This window comes from Lutzomyia longipalpis, chromosome 1, assembly GCF_024334085.1.
Source record: "Lutzomyia longipalpis isolate SR_M1_2022 chromosome 1, ASM2433408v1".
Classification (NCBI taxonomy): Eukaryota; Metazoa; Arthropoda; class Insecta; order Diptera; family Psychodidae; genus Lutzomyia; species Lutzomyia longipalpis.
In genome coordinates, this window is record NC_074707.1 from 23,066,940 (window position 1) to 23,082,539 (window position 15,600).

Here is a 15,600-nt window from a genome sequence, read left to right on the forward strand (position 1 = left end):
GAAAAAAAGAGAAACAATTTTATCTTATCATGAACCGTCCACTCTTTGGGAAATCTCTTTATTATTTTTTTTTATAAACAATTAACTTTCATTGACATTTTGCTGGCACTATGAGAAAATAAATGCAGAAACGCAATCACTTGCGCAAGGATGGAAATGATATTCAGAAATCTGGGAATGTAAAGCCACTGGTGTCCTTTCCTGAGCATCTGGTACCGCCCAATAGTTGATGAACTTGCAAAGCCTGAATGCGGAAATTAATTTCACGGAAATTTCTTGTGCCAGCCATTGTCTTCTGGAAGCTGCTTGTCAACACCCACAACTCCTCTTCCCCACGTCCATTCAAAACAATTTTCAATCCACTTGCAAATTGAAGGGTTTGATCATTTTGGGCCACAATCTTGATGTTCCTCTTGTTATATTCGGTATTTGTATCCCAACAGGCAATGGCAATTGGGTTCATGAGGCCAAAAAAGAGATTTCCATTCCCATCCGTGGCTTCAGCCGCACTCTGAGTTCCTCTATGTCCAATTTCCTATACGATAAAATGATTTTTTTGGATATAAAAAGAAAAATTTATTGCACCTTGACTTGCCAGATTGTCAAAATCAGATTGGAATCTTGTAACAGATTTATTTTTTCCAATTTTTTTTCATTATTGGTTTAAAATTTCCCAATTTACAGGTGCTGCGCTTTTTTTTGGGAAATCTCCCTCAACAGATTTGCGTGCGTGATGCTTCTCTCAGTGGGAAAAACCAAGTTAATTTTTAATCACTCACTCTGGAAATTTTAAATTTAATCAAAAAATGTACCTATGAGGAATTATTTACGATCGCGTTTGTCGCGACGATGAGATTTATTTCTTAAACGCAATTTTTTTAAGGTTTTTTTCCAGAGACAATTTGCTGTTTTTTTCATTCTTGAGGTTCTTGAGACTTGTGGAGATATATGGATATCACGAAAAGTATCAAAAAAACAAGAGAATTTGCGTGTCTGGTAAGAAATGTTCAGAAGATATAATTTAAACAGGTATGAATCAACACACAAAAAAATCTAAAAATGATCAGAGCTTTATAAAAACTCCCATTCATTTCTTTGACTCGACACGATAAAAAATGTGTAACTGATGGCGCATAGTTTTTTTTTTAAAGACTTTTCATGAATTGCAAAATATTTAAGTGGTCGTTAAAAGAGGTTTAAGATGACTTACCCTAAAACTTCTTGGCATATCATCAGGATTATTCTGCCAAATGGTTGCATTATCAATCAAGGAGAGCGGTACAGCATTTTCAGTAGCCGAAGCCAAGGCATGGAAGAAGAGAAGACGCTCTGTTTGCGGAAGAATATCATTCTGTGTATCATAGGCTGGATAGAAAAGTCCATAGCCTCCCCTAGCAGTTCTCATGACTTGTGGAGAAATAGCGAGACCGAGAGCACCATCCATGAGATCAAAGGAATCACCCTTGATGTTAAATGTCCCATACTTTGGATGTGGGAAGAAGAGTTTATTCTGCACCCTCCACGATCGATGGCGCTTATAATCGTACACAATAAGACCGAATCCCGTAACATCCGTAACGTAGGCCATCGTCTGATCACATCTACCCAATGGTGGTGCATTTCTCACGTCAACCATGATCGTTACAAGAAGCGAATTGGCAAGGAATTGATCCTTTGGAATACGATAGCGCTGAATAAGCTGATCAGTCATGACATCAAAGACGAGAATTTGAGGCTGGCACAATTGATTGTCGCCTATCTTGCCCGTGTCTAGTACCCAGAGTCTTTTGCATTTGTCCACAAATACACGAAATACGGACGTGATGCCGTTGCAGTCCTTGCCATGAGAACTCTGCCATGAATAGTCCGGATATGCACGAATCATGGGCCCATTGGATGTCGACATGCCGGTGATGGTACCCAAGGTGATGGGAATACCCTCCACGAAGCGTGGAACCGTCACAAAGATCAGTGATCCACCACTTTGGCGATAAGCTACATCCACATCAATGGGTACACCATTTCCTACAACATATTTTCCTTGGACAATTGCATTTTCTCTAAGCTGAGCAGATGGAAATTCATATTCTAAATCACGCCATTCTGCCACGCTCTTCAAATTCGAAACCTGCCCCAATACCGGTGCTATTACAAGGCACAGGCTAATAAATTTATGCATCGTCCTCCCAATCGGCATCATCTGGGAAAGAAATTAAAAATGTTATAAAGCATATTATATAATACACAAGATTGAAGAGGTTTTGAATAATAAATTTTCAAGATCAAAACTCCCAACCGGTTGAATTTGCGTAAATTTTACCACGGAGAAGCGATATTACTTCCTTCACTAATAAATGATATTAGTTCGTCACGGCGGACACTCCAGTCAGTAATAATTTGCGCGATTAAAAACACCGTGATCGCAAAACTTGATCAGATCACACCGATCACACACTGTTGTTGCACCTGAGATGTGCAAAATTTAAACGACCTAATAGATAATTTCCACATGCCATTTTATATTGTGATCTGCATTAAATATTTAATTTGCGAACAGTGTGCAAAATTAAGTATTTCTCATCATGTGAAATTTAGGATATTTTTTATATTAATAAGTTTTATCACACACTTCTTATATTTGTTCCACCAGAAACGTGTGAGGTGTGAAGACGAATCAGAATTCAAGGAAAATGACGATGAAGATGAAAATATGTTTGGTGTACTTGATATCGTTTGCTTGACAATTTTTCTATGCCTAGTTTTTTTCCACCGAATGAGCACAGGTGCCGGCAAGAACACAAATTGAGCAAAAAATGTTAAATTTTGTAAGACAAATTATATGCCAAAACTGATGTCACCCACTTTCTCATTGGTACGTTGCTAAACACCTAAACCACATGCTATTTGTAGGTTTGTTCAAAGAAATGCACAAACAATTCGTAGAAATTATATTACATTTATAAATGTTAAACCCATTGGGTACTTTCCCGCAAACACATTGAAAATGCCGCGTAAAATTTCTTGACCCGTCTTTTAATGTATTTACTACAAGCAACATGTCCAAGTGTTCCACTTACACGTGATCTTGAGACGATGCACAATTTCTTATCACTTTTTGTGTCTTAATGATTATTATTGTTTTTTTTTAAACGTTAATCACAGCACAGAAAACGAGGAAATATTCGCAAATTCCGCCTGTTCTCAAGCACGTTCAGAAATAAACTGGAGAGTGATGAGCACAAAAGTTTGACCAATGCTGGAATCCGTTTTTATGTGATTTCTGCGGCTCGAGCTGAAAATTCCGCGATTTTAATCAGGTGGTTCGTGTGTCGTTTAGCTCTTTGATTTGTCTGCCCCAACACAAGGCTATGCGTCTTTCATGACTTTATATTATATGGTGGTATTTATGTGTTAAACCAGACACACCATGCGTTTGTTTTTATATAAATAAATCTTATTTAGTGATCATCATGATCTCATTATATGCTTACTTAGCATATCTATGTGATAGTCTGGTATTTTTCAATGATTACAAAAGCATCATCTATGGATGATCAATTTTCAATGACGCATGTTTCATTGACCCTCATTAAATTGTAGTTTAACAAAAAAACTCATTTTTGTTGGACAATTTCCCAATATGCGAGTATTATTATATTTTTTTAAATTTATTTTGAAGGAGAAGGAAGAATTAAAAGAAAAATTTTTAGTAGAGCATTAACAGTATAGTGCTAATTATTCAGCTTTAATATATAACACTAATAAATTCAAACACCATTTCATTGGGTCAGAAATTAAGAAATGTCCAATAATTCAGACAATTAACTCTTTGCTAACAAGGGCAACAAGTGTGTATACCGATTTATTTTTGTTAGCGCAATTAAATTTTATCAATAAATTTTTATATTATTCAGTTACCGTTAGGAGCTTTAATTAAAAGAGACAAGAAGTTTACCCGTTCGTATATAGGAAAATCCCTCGTTTGTGAAAAAATCAAATCCCACAGAAACATGAAAAAATGAAAATAAAGAAAAAGATAGATTTTGATTTTAGATACAAATTTTTCTTTGAAATTATTTCAGACTCTTAGGATAGGTAAACCTGGTATAATCATATTTTATCTTATATATCGCAGTACTTATCTTAAAAAACTCATCAAACTTCCTCTTTCTACAAAATCGGATATTTCTTTCATATCATCCTACAATCCAAAATAATGTTTTTCTTTTACAATGAGAACACAGACTCTGCTTGAACTTGAACTGCATTACCTAATGGATTATACACACAATCTACAGAGATCTCCTTGTTTATTTGGAAATCATGATAAAAAATAGCTGTTTTGAAATTCTTGCAAACAAATTATGTTTTTTTTATCTCTCCAAATTTAAAAGGAAGTCTTGGGATCACGATAAAAGTCTCGCAAAATGAGATTTCCTAAATGAGATAAAATTAAATTAATTTTTCTAGATATCTTTGGGGAATTTCCCATAAAACTTTCTAATGTGGAAAACCATCAATTTTTGTGAGCAGCATTTGACCCAGTGTGAAGATTTGATTTGAAACCTTAACAAGAATATGTATTTGCTTACCTTTTCTGTCAGCGCTGCTTTGTACTTTCCCAATGATTCACTTTACATCTTTTAAGTGGAATATTACCAACTGATCTTGCTTAAATGCGCGACTTTAATATTTACTATGCTTAATAAAAAGACCATGAAGCCCTGTCCCATTGGGATCTATGAGAGAAAAGTCGCGCGGGTAATTTCATGCGTGACACTTTTCTTATCGCTGCTGCTGTGTCCCCAGTTCTGAGAAAACCTCGATAATTTAGTAACTCTATTGAGCTATAAATATTAAAGATCATGCACATACATATAAGCATATTTGCCTTATACAACATTTTTATTATTCACTAGTATTATGAACATTATGTACAAAAATCGCCTAAAAGTATTCAAGAGTAATATAATGTTGGGGGAAATACATAAAAAAAAGAGTTTTCTTTATACAAAATATAATTACAAAAAAATATACATCTAAAATGCGATAACTATGGCAAAAAAAACATTGGGAGAATCACTGGTCAGGTCTCTCAAATGGTGATCATTTATAAGTTGATTGACACTCTCTTTAGGATCACTCACACAGAAAATCTCAATAAATTAGCATTTCTGAACACACAAACTTGAATGTCAACGACACGGAGGACACTTTCGCGGATGATTTCATTAATAACTATATGCATAATAAGAATTTTTTTAGAATGTTAGCGTACTGTTGTAGAGAACTTGGCGATTGGAGTGTCGGGTGTATCTGTAACCGCGGTAATCTCTCGATGGTGGACCTCTGTGGTGCTCAATCTTAGTGGTGTAAAGCACATTCCCACCATCGAATTTGTGGAGCTCTTGGACGGAGCTGGGTGCTGGGATAGATGATGGTCGTGGTTTTTCTCCCATATTGAGTCTGGCAAATGGACTCGATACTTGTTTGTTAATCACCCCCACGGGTTCATAGTTGTATGGTGTTTCAAGATGGGATCTTCCGAAATAGCGTTCAATGTAGGATGTTGGCCGTCCAGGGTGAGCTGGAGTGAGTGGATGGTTGAGCACAAAGGTATTTTTAAATCCCGGAACTCTAGGCTTGAAGGGAGGACTTGTCGTGGCAAGCACAGGGATAGTTTGCTGGACAAGAGGAAGGATCTCTGCATCATCAGGGGATTCATACACTACTCCGCGAATTCTCAATATCCGCGTATTGACTTCGCTAGAGTCGAGATTCTTGAGGAAGAATCTGTGGAATTTGGAAGAGAGGATGTAGAGTGTTCCAGGATCACGGGATGGTGCCATGAGGTCTGCTACGAACTGAAGACGTTCGGCATCATGGGCAACAACGCTAAAAATGAATTCAAAATGAATTTTAAATAGGTCAAATTATATAAAAAAATAATAATAAAATCTCTACTTTTGGTAATTGCTCAGTGGATTCCACTCTCCAATGGCAGTTGCACTGAAGGGACTAAAGAAGATGGTTCCTCCTTTGGGTGCACATGCAATACCCAAACCCTGAGAACTCTTATGTCCCACAAGTTTAACAGGAAGCTCCTTTCCCCACTGAAGTGGTCCACTACGAAGGGCTGCTGTTGATACAGAAAACAATCTATCCGTGGCCAGGGGTTGGTAGTAGATCATGTTGGCATCACGATCAAATGCAATTCCCACAATTCCATCCATTAGCGTGAATTTGTGCTCATGTATGGTGGATTCAGCAAAATCGGGATCGGGATACATAGATGGATGGGAAAGTCTCCATGTCACATCATTGCCACTGTCGTATACAACAATTGCTGCAAGAAATATTCCGGTATTTAGAAGAAAGTGGCACAGAAATAAATCTACAATTTTGTACCTGGCTCCACAGTGTCTGTTATATAAACGAAGACGTCGTCACAGTGATTTTCTCTCTTGGCTGTGGTGTCGTCAATAATGAGATTTGTGTAGAGAGATTCTCCACGAACAACTTCTGAAGGAAAATCAATCCTACAAAAAAGAAAGAAGTTTTCAATTAGCTTTAGCAGAGGTACAATTTAATTAAAATCAGTTAAAAGGCAATAAAATGTGCACTAACATAGTTTCATAAAATTTTAATTGCTCTCAGTAAAAATTTACCTTACCTTCGAACGACATTGTCCGTATCGGTGTCGTAGACAAGAATCTTTGGTGGGCAGGTAACTTCAAAATCTTCCAGTGAGCGCGAAACACCCGCATCGAGAGCCCATAGGCGATTGCATCGATCCAGCTTCATTCGGTAGACAGAAACAAGGCCAATATCACTGCAATTGTAGCTCTTCGTTCCTGCCGCGTGATGACTCCAATCAGGATAAGCACTTAAGGCTGGCGAGTCCCCATGATCAATGCGCGATATGGAGCTCAAGGTGGCAGGAACTCCGGAAAAGAGACGTGGAGTTGCAACAAAAATCCTATCATGTGTTACTTCTAGTCCCGTGGCGACAACTTGCTCAGGATTGTAGAAATCTGGATTGGAACTTGGCCAGTGCGGTGGGAAGTCATAGTAAAGTAAATCCCACATCTTCACAGTTTCCAATGGAGGTGGTCCATTGAGATCTGATGGTACACTATTGATAACAGCATCGGTCTCAATTACAATAACAAGTGCCAGTAGGCTCACACACAGCAGAATATTCCTTACGATCATCTTTTAATTTAGTGGGAGGTTAATGATGGATCTGAAAGGACAAACCTGAATGTAAGTTATTTTTAATTGAACTACATTGAAGTGTTTTATTTTCTTTTTTCATGTCCAAGACTTGGTTCAAGATCAATCTTTTGAGACAAAAGAGAGTTGATAAAAAATATATTTTTCTGCATAAAGAAAAGAGACCAAGGAGATCCAGATGCAAGGGAAAATGCTCGGTGATAAAAATACATTTATTGATTCAGAAGCTTATTTTTGTGGGGCAATTTTTTTTCACTACTACATTTAAAAAACTGATTTTTCTACTCGCGGCGAGCGGCTTTTGTACCGAGAGTTTTCACATATTAATTTCTCAATTGAAAATCATACTACATAACGATAGTTTACTTGTTGTAATCTTATAGTTTTATCTCACGAAGAAAAAGTGACTGTGCAAGAAATTTATCTACATACATATATATGGGAAGTTAGTGACATTAAACTTATTGAAAGACATGTAATAATTTATAATCACTCTTTGTAGCAAAGTAAGTGAATTGGCCATTTTAATTTATTTTCTAAACATCGTGTTAGGTCACGGCGTTAAATGATGAATCTGAATAAATATTAGCTCAAGGAAAAATCATCCATACAGTATTATTTCTTAAAATCCTCATACACTTTTAGGACCTCAAAGAACTTAACATTATGAGTCTTAGTTTTAGACACGATTTTCAAGAAAATATGTATAACAATATTTTTTTCTGTTGATACAATTATCTTATTATATCTTCTAAATTAGACTAAAATGTAGAGCTTATTATTAATTATTCAACTTCTTCATGCCATATTTTCCAATAATCATTATCTACAATTATTATTTTTTAATTATATATTCGTTTTCAGTTCATTGAGTTTTATGGAAAATATCCTGCCTGTAAGCAGAACGCAATAATTATACCAACATCACTTAAACTAAAATGTTAACCAAAATTAAATGTAAAATTAATTTTATTTCAAAAATATTCTATTGAAGCATTAATTTGCACTATACTTATTGGCTCTTGTGGGTGAGAATGGCACAGGTATTCTATCATTAAATCTAGGATTTAAAAAAAAAATTATGTACATTGAATGTGCGCAATTTGTTACAACTCACAGACCAATTACTGTGACACTGCAGAATATACATTTTTCACCTACATTTAGTGAATGAGTGCGAAAATAAAGCATTTCTCAAGGTTATTACGTAAATAATTCAATGGAAAAGTTGCAGAGAACAAATTGTGACCAAAAAGAGTTTACTATCTTGTTAAATAACAATTGCTTCGCGGGACCCTCTTATTGGATTTTAGTTCCAGGCATTTTTTGGCGGAAATCTCGCTGGCGCGTGCTAAAAATGCTTTGTAGGTAACATATAAAATCACTATTGAATGACCTGCGCGGTGTGGAATTTCTGTGATCTTTGCGGATCTTGTATTGTTTTCCGTCATAAACTATTTTCTTTCGCAACATTCACCTCCACCTATTCGACCTCCAGCGGCGGACTGAGAGAGAAGATGGAGTCATTGCATTCAATTATGCACTCGCGCACCTTAAAAAAAAAAGTGTATCTACTGACTTAAAATTGAAAGTCGCTCCATACGACACGAGATTATAAGGTGTACAATTTTGCTGTTGAGCGTGGTAAAAGAAAAGGCACGTTGTGGCGAGTCCAGTGCATTGAGTGGTATACATATCAGACATGAGAGTACTTTTTGTAGATTATCTGCAGAGTTGATCACCTTTGATATTTATTTTATATACAGATAATTTGACTATTTTAAATTATTTGTTTATATGTCTAATCTTAACTAAAGTCGATTAAGTATAGGAGACATAAAATTATCGTAGTTTATGAGAGGAAAAAAATGGAGCTAGATTCACAGCAAAAATATAACATCCACTGATATATTTTCTTATTCACGCAGTTTTTTTTTCTAATTTTATCCGTTAATTTTTCTTATCATTTAAGGTGTTCAAATAATTTAATTTTTAGCTAATAAATCGGAAAATTATTTCTACGTTGAATCTATAGGTAACAATTTATAGTTCTCCTAAAAAAAACTTTTTTTTTCCAAGATAAAAGTATTAAATGATGAAAAAAATACGATGCCAATTAATTAGATATTAATCTAGAATCTAGATTATGTTTAACTCTGAGTTCTTCGTAACTAACGAAATGCAATTGCATTTGTCAGATACAATCAGCAAATACCGGTAATGAGTCATTAAATTAATTAAATTGCGTAGAAAAGAAATCAATTAGTAAACATTTTCGACATTTTCCCATGTGCATAAAAAGTAAATTCGTGTATTTTTGCCGATTCTTCATTATAAACTATGCGGAATAAAAAATAAGGGTTTAAGAAGCTTTAAAGTTAATATTTTATGACTTCCTCTTATTAAAAATTCAGGTGTAAAGTGGAGATAAAATTTCTCCCATTAGCTGTGTGATGCAACAAATGTCTGCGATTTGTTTTTTTATATTTTATTTTCATTTATCTGCATCTCATTGCAATTAATTAGTAAATAATGCAATTAATAATATTTATAACAATTTATATTTTATTACACATAATTATAGACATGTGATCGCGAAGATGTATATAAAAAATGACTGTTCGTGCTCATCTAATTATGATTTACGCATGTGGACTTTTCATGGGTCTCTGACTAGTGTTACGATTGCAAAATACTGTCCTCAGGGGCACCACGTATAAATTGCGTAAAGATCCATTTGGTGTGGGGTGAGAGAAAGAGCAAAATAAAAAAAAACAGACACGAAAATTTGCCTTATGTGCAAAATCTTTTACTCTCTGCACTTTCTGTTAAATAGTGCTATAATATATTAAAATATTTTTGTCAGGCAATTTATTCGAAGGCGCCGCCATTCGTTATACTTATATGGAGATGTGAAAGGCTGCAGTATTTGGGATTTATCTTGTTTAAATTTCAATTGCTTTAATCGATGTGAGATATATATTTTTTAAATATTTGTTAACTGTGTTAATTATTAATTTTAATTTTTTCAGAGCTCTTGTAAGATTGTATTTTAAAAGCAAAATGTGAATAAGTAATTCAAAGACCTACCAAATCATTCATTATGCTTCTTTCTACTAAAAATTAATTAATTTCCATTAGATTTTTTGCTCAATATTTTTGAGAAAGTTCGTAAAAATTGTCACAAAGTAAGTTTCAAATACATTTTATGAGGTGTATCCAGGAAATTTGTAATTTATGTATGTTTTATGAGAGAAAAAAAAACAATTTCATTTTATTTGAGATAATTTTTTTTTGTATTGACTTTTTATTGCACTTATTTTAGTGCAAACTTTTTACGACTGAGCTGACTGAGCTGAACAAATAAAAAAAGCTTAACTAGTATTAGCCTATTAAATTTCAAATAATTGTTGGTTTAAGACATTTTAGTATCCAAATGACTCGTTTGTGTGCATATGCCAAGAAATAAATTTTCCTTCACTCTAATAAAGTATTTTTAGTGATTTATTGGAATTCTATCTGATGACATTAACTGCTATTTCTCACTTTAGTGTGGGACATGCAAAATTGAAAGTGAATGTTTTCGTAGGAGTAGGTTGCATTTAACCAATTTTGATACTTTTGATATGAACTTCGAGTGTACGATATGTATATTATTTTGGAGTCTAAAACGAATGTCTAAAAATGGGTTTAGTCGGTCTCTAGAGTCAATATACTCGCAGTGCAAGTAGAGTATGTAAAGACTGGTTTATTAAATTGAATTATAATTCATTACTCTCGCGTATATGCAAAGGAGTAGGTATATCTTTTATTTGGATTTTCATAATTTACAGTATAAATTAGCACGCATATGCGGATCAGTACGGCACGCAGTGCATTGAGACGTCCAAAAGTTGAATTTCTCTTGCATTTCCCATCGGCGCTTGATTATGATGCAATTCGTATTAGTGATGCAAATTTATGTAATTATGAATTTTTTTTGTTGTTGAATTTTTGTTTGTGATCATCGAAATCTTGTGTCTCTCGCGGTGTTTTATGCATAATTTTTCTTCCTCTTTCGAACGAAACCATCCCATCATTCTCACACGCACTGCAGGTGAATGAAATGTATATTAATTTTCTTCCATAATTAAACAGATTGTTAAATACAATGATAATATGAAATGAGTGATGAGTAGATGGATTATATGATTATGTGAAGATCTGTATTATTTTAGGTCTCTATGCTATTTCAACCTTCTCCCCCCTTCATTGTCTATAGATGTTTTACACCGGTGAAGTTATGCAACATCGTCTCTCTCAGTGTGATGTTTAATCCAAATTCAATGCAGAGAGATTATTCAATTGAGCATGTGGTGCGGGAGAAAAAAGGGAAATTGGCGGGAAATGTAGACCAAATGACAAGAGAAAAAAATATTTGTACTACTTTCGCCATGCTGGCTGAGGTAATCAATTGACGTAAAGGAAAACAACAATACCACCTTTACAATTTGATAAATGGTATGTTTTTAACTATTTTATTCCACCATGTCTCGCCAGCATTTATCCATCCTGAATTTCATTGTTTCGCTCTCATTTGCATATAATTTCGCTGCTAAACACTCTTCAATCACCGCAAAAAACACCCATTTATTTAAATTCATTTAAATATCCAGCATCAACTCACGACTTTTCACTTTTGGGAGGGAACGATAACAAGCATTTTTCGAGCGTATAATATATTACAATACTACATACTTAACTAAAGATTAAAATGCAATTGCAGTGTAAATTTTCTTTGAATGTAATATTTTAATGCCTGGATTTTTATTTGTATACTCATTTCCCATTCTTAACTGTAAATACCATCAATTTATTTTGCATTAAATAATAATATGAATTAAATGTCTGTTTTTTTGTTCCATTGATCAAAATGAATTCAATAAAACATTTCGCAATTCTCATTGGGGTAATAACTTTAAATTATTTACATATTATTTTTATTACGACATTTCCAAATTTCATAACTTAGGACATTATGATGCTCAAAGGAAACTGTTTAATTTTGTATCTCTTTCAATTTCCTTTCCAAAAGGTCAGTGAATTTGTTATTGGCTCATAATGAGAGTGAAAACCTTAACTAACTCTTTTAAATATCAAATAAATTAATTTTCAGTGTTATTTTTTTCGCTTTTCATTTAAATGTTTGATTACATATTATAAAATCTTTGCACATCACATTACTTTCACGGACCATCAAGCGGAATGCAATGTTACTTTCTTATAGATTAATTCGCAAGAGGTGTATTATATGGCATGAAGAAGAGAGGAATTTTTCGAGAAAGGAGCTGTCTATACATCGGCTTGTATGACTCGTAAAGTCAAGGTGTTTTCTTACTTCAATGTGTGCCCCCAATCAAGTGTCTTGTCACGGTGTTCTCGAGGAAATTGAAGAAAAAAGGTCCGTATTGAATTTTCCTTTAATATTTCGTTACGATACCTACATTGACCTTTCTTATACATTTCTACTTGAATATGAATGCAGTATAGGCAGAAGAATTGGGGTCTTATTTGCAAGAGAAGTGTACATAATGTAAAGAAGCAATGGTGTGGCATGGTAAAAGAGTGAGGGACAATTAAAGTGATCGCAAGACCAGTGATCTTTACCTGCAATCATGCTCTACTACGCGACCACTTGAACCGAAAGAGAGAGAGAGAGAGAGAGAGAGAGATCATGTAATGCGAGTGATTGTGAATCGCGAGTGTTTTTGGTCAAAAGTTCACGAGTCTTTACCTATTTGGTCTTATTTTCCATCCGCTTAGATATTTTTCTTGTTACGCAATAAATTGATCTTCAATGAGATAACCTTTGCCGACTTTCTTCAATTACACTTTTAATAAAAACAAGGTGATTATCCACTAAAACAAAGAAAATGTGATAAGAGAGTAGATTGGGCTAATACTAGAATTACTCTGAATTTTTTAGCCGGAAAATAAGATTGATCAGATAGACTTGTAATTCTTGAACAAATTGTAAAATGTTTCGCTGTCCGGAACTGCACTGCACAAAATTTTACGTAATACTGTACTGCATTTATTTTTTGAATGAACTTTTCTATATTTTCAGCTCTAATAAGCACACCCTCCTCTTGCATGGTCGAATTGACCGGACCATCAACGAAATTGTATGCTGATGTATTTCCATCTAATTCACCTTCAAAAAAATCTTTCAATTACCATTTTGCGCTAGTCATGCATTATTTCTGGTAAAAAGAGCAGAAAATGTTACCAATTCATTTTTATTTAGGATTTCTAAATGAGACAGAGGTAACATACATATTTTTAAGGTAATATTCGCATCAATACTACTTCTATTTGTGCATTTCTGTCACATTGTCCAACTTGTTGTTCAATGATGTGTCCCCGCAGGCAGTGCAAATTGAACAAATGCTAAAATGTGCTTATAGTTTGTCCACTCAAGTCGTCAACCAATTGACTGTAAATCACTTTAAGAATATACAACTAACGACCACAAGTGGGAGGTGAAAGAGAAAATTGATTTTAATTGCCATATGAAAGAACAAAATGTCACAAATTATGAGGAATAGCTCACTAAAAGTATAAATATTTGCTTGAGTAACTCGAAAAGGGTGTGTGTATAAATCTAAAGCCTATTAATTAAGTTTTCAAGAATTGTATTTTGTTTGGGTAATTTCCTGTAAGTAGAGTATATAACCACTATATCAAGAGTCAGCATAAAATAAACTTGTTCTTTTAGAATCCTTTTTTTTTGGTAAATTCAACAGTTTAGTAAATACGTTAAATCTTTTTTTTATGAATGAGAAAGGAGGAACTATAGTATGAATTGAATTTAATAAATTATCGTCAACTGTCTCAACTGTCGTGTAAAAGGAAAAAAAGTCAGAATAAGAATGCAAAATTATCATTCTAACCTTGAGAGTTAGATTTAATTAATTTGTTTAAAAGGAAAGGGATTAAAATTGCTCCCAATGGAAAGAACATCTTATCTCATCTAAAAAAAAAATAATATAATTTTCCTATAATAAATGAATAATGTCACAGAATAAATTTATTTTCTTTTTCTGATATTTTATTCTTAGGTATTCTAAATAGTTTTTGCATGGCCGAAAGAAATTTCAAACAAAACCTATTTTTTTTATAATTCTATTTCATCAAGCTCTTGCACCTTTGACAATTAGTTTTACTACTGCACTTAAAAACCTTCATTTTTGACCAAATTCAACATTATGGTGGAAATTCTCTTGCAATATTCAGCTTGGACATTAACAAACCGTAAAAAAATTATTTCACTCAATTTTAACTAGACAAAGTATACCAACATATTGTGGCTCTTTTTTTTTTACTTACAAACAACTTAGTGTATGATTTTTTTTGTGGCGCGCAGAAAACGTGATAGGAAGTTGAGGTGGACGGAGAGATTTAAAAATTTGTATGCACACAGCACTTTATAGTTTCATCTTTCACAGATGTGTCCGTGAAAGTGAATTTAGGTGTGAAATTTTCAATCAATTCAATGATTTTTTTATCACACTGCCGCCGTAAATTCCTCAGTTGATTTCCTTTCACTGATTTATAACACCATAAATTTTCCTCTTGCACTATTTCTCTTTTTTATGGCACCAAAAACATCTTCACTAATAGAACAAACTTTTAGGATATTTCTTTTTCTTACTCTGAGCTCCAAAAATATATATTCAGGTGCAACTAGATAAAACTATGGCAAGAACAACGGTAGACGATACATCAAGAGCGCCAGCGAGCAAACCGTTCCGTTTGAAAATCAACCAACAACTGCGTGCCCGAGGTGAATGGTGGTATAAATTTATATAAAGTTGCACCTCTTACCATTGCAGACTGGTTGCTGGTGCTTCGGTAGTCACTGAAGAAGTTGAGAAGTTCGGCATTTGTAGCCACCGATATGCACATGCCCCAGAGAGAATGGCCAAGGGAGTCTCTAAAATTCGCTCGTGGAAATTTTTGTGCTCCACCAAGCTGCCACCTCAATGATGGACACGAGTGTCAAGGACCTCCTAGGTGTGGTAAGAAAAATGTAGTTTACGTTTTTTACTTCTTCACTATCAATTGATGAGGAATTGTAATGTAGGTATATGTACAATTTAGTGGTCAAAGAATTGGCAGTGCGTGGAAATTTGTTGAATGATCTTTTTTTAGCAACAAAATAAATTCTTTTCAATACATAGGATTTAGTGTAAAGAAAGAAAAATTTAGATTTCCGTAAACATATTTCATTTGATCAATTGAATACAATGTTGTGCCCACTAAACAATATCATCGGAAATAAAAAAAATCGTGAGGGAAGATGAAGGAAACAATTTAATAAAA

General features: G+C 34.0%; 1 protein-coding gene across 1 annotated transcript; it reads right to left on the reverse strand.

The window, feature by feature from the left end:
- Positions 1-17: 17 nt before the first annotated feature.
- On the reverse strand, positions 18-7,609 carry LOC129790100 (uncharacterized). The gene is made up of 9 exons (XM_055827776.1): positions 7,402-7,609; positions 6,674-7,246; positions 6,409-6,539; positions 5,965-6,346; positions 5,275-5,895; positions 5,189-5,213; positions 2,956-3,030; positions 1,211-2,200; positions 18-535 (listed from the first exon to the last, which is right to left on the reverse strand). Exons 2-9 carry the CDS (start codon positions 7,213-7,215, stop codon positions 164-166), a joined length of 3,138 nt encoding a protein of 1,045 aa, XP_055683751.1. The 5' UTR covers positions 7,216-7,246; positions 7,402-7,609; the 3' UTR covers positions 18-163.
- Positions 7,610-15,600: the final 7,991 nt, after the last annotated feature.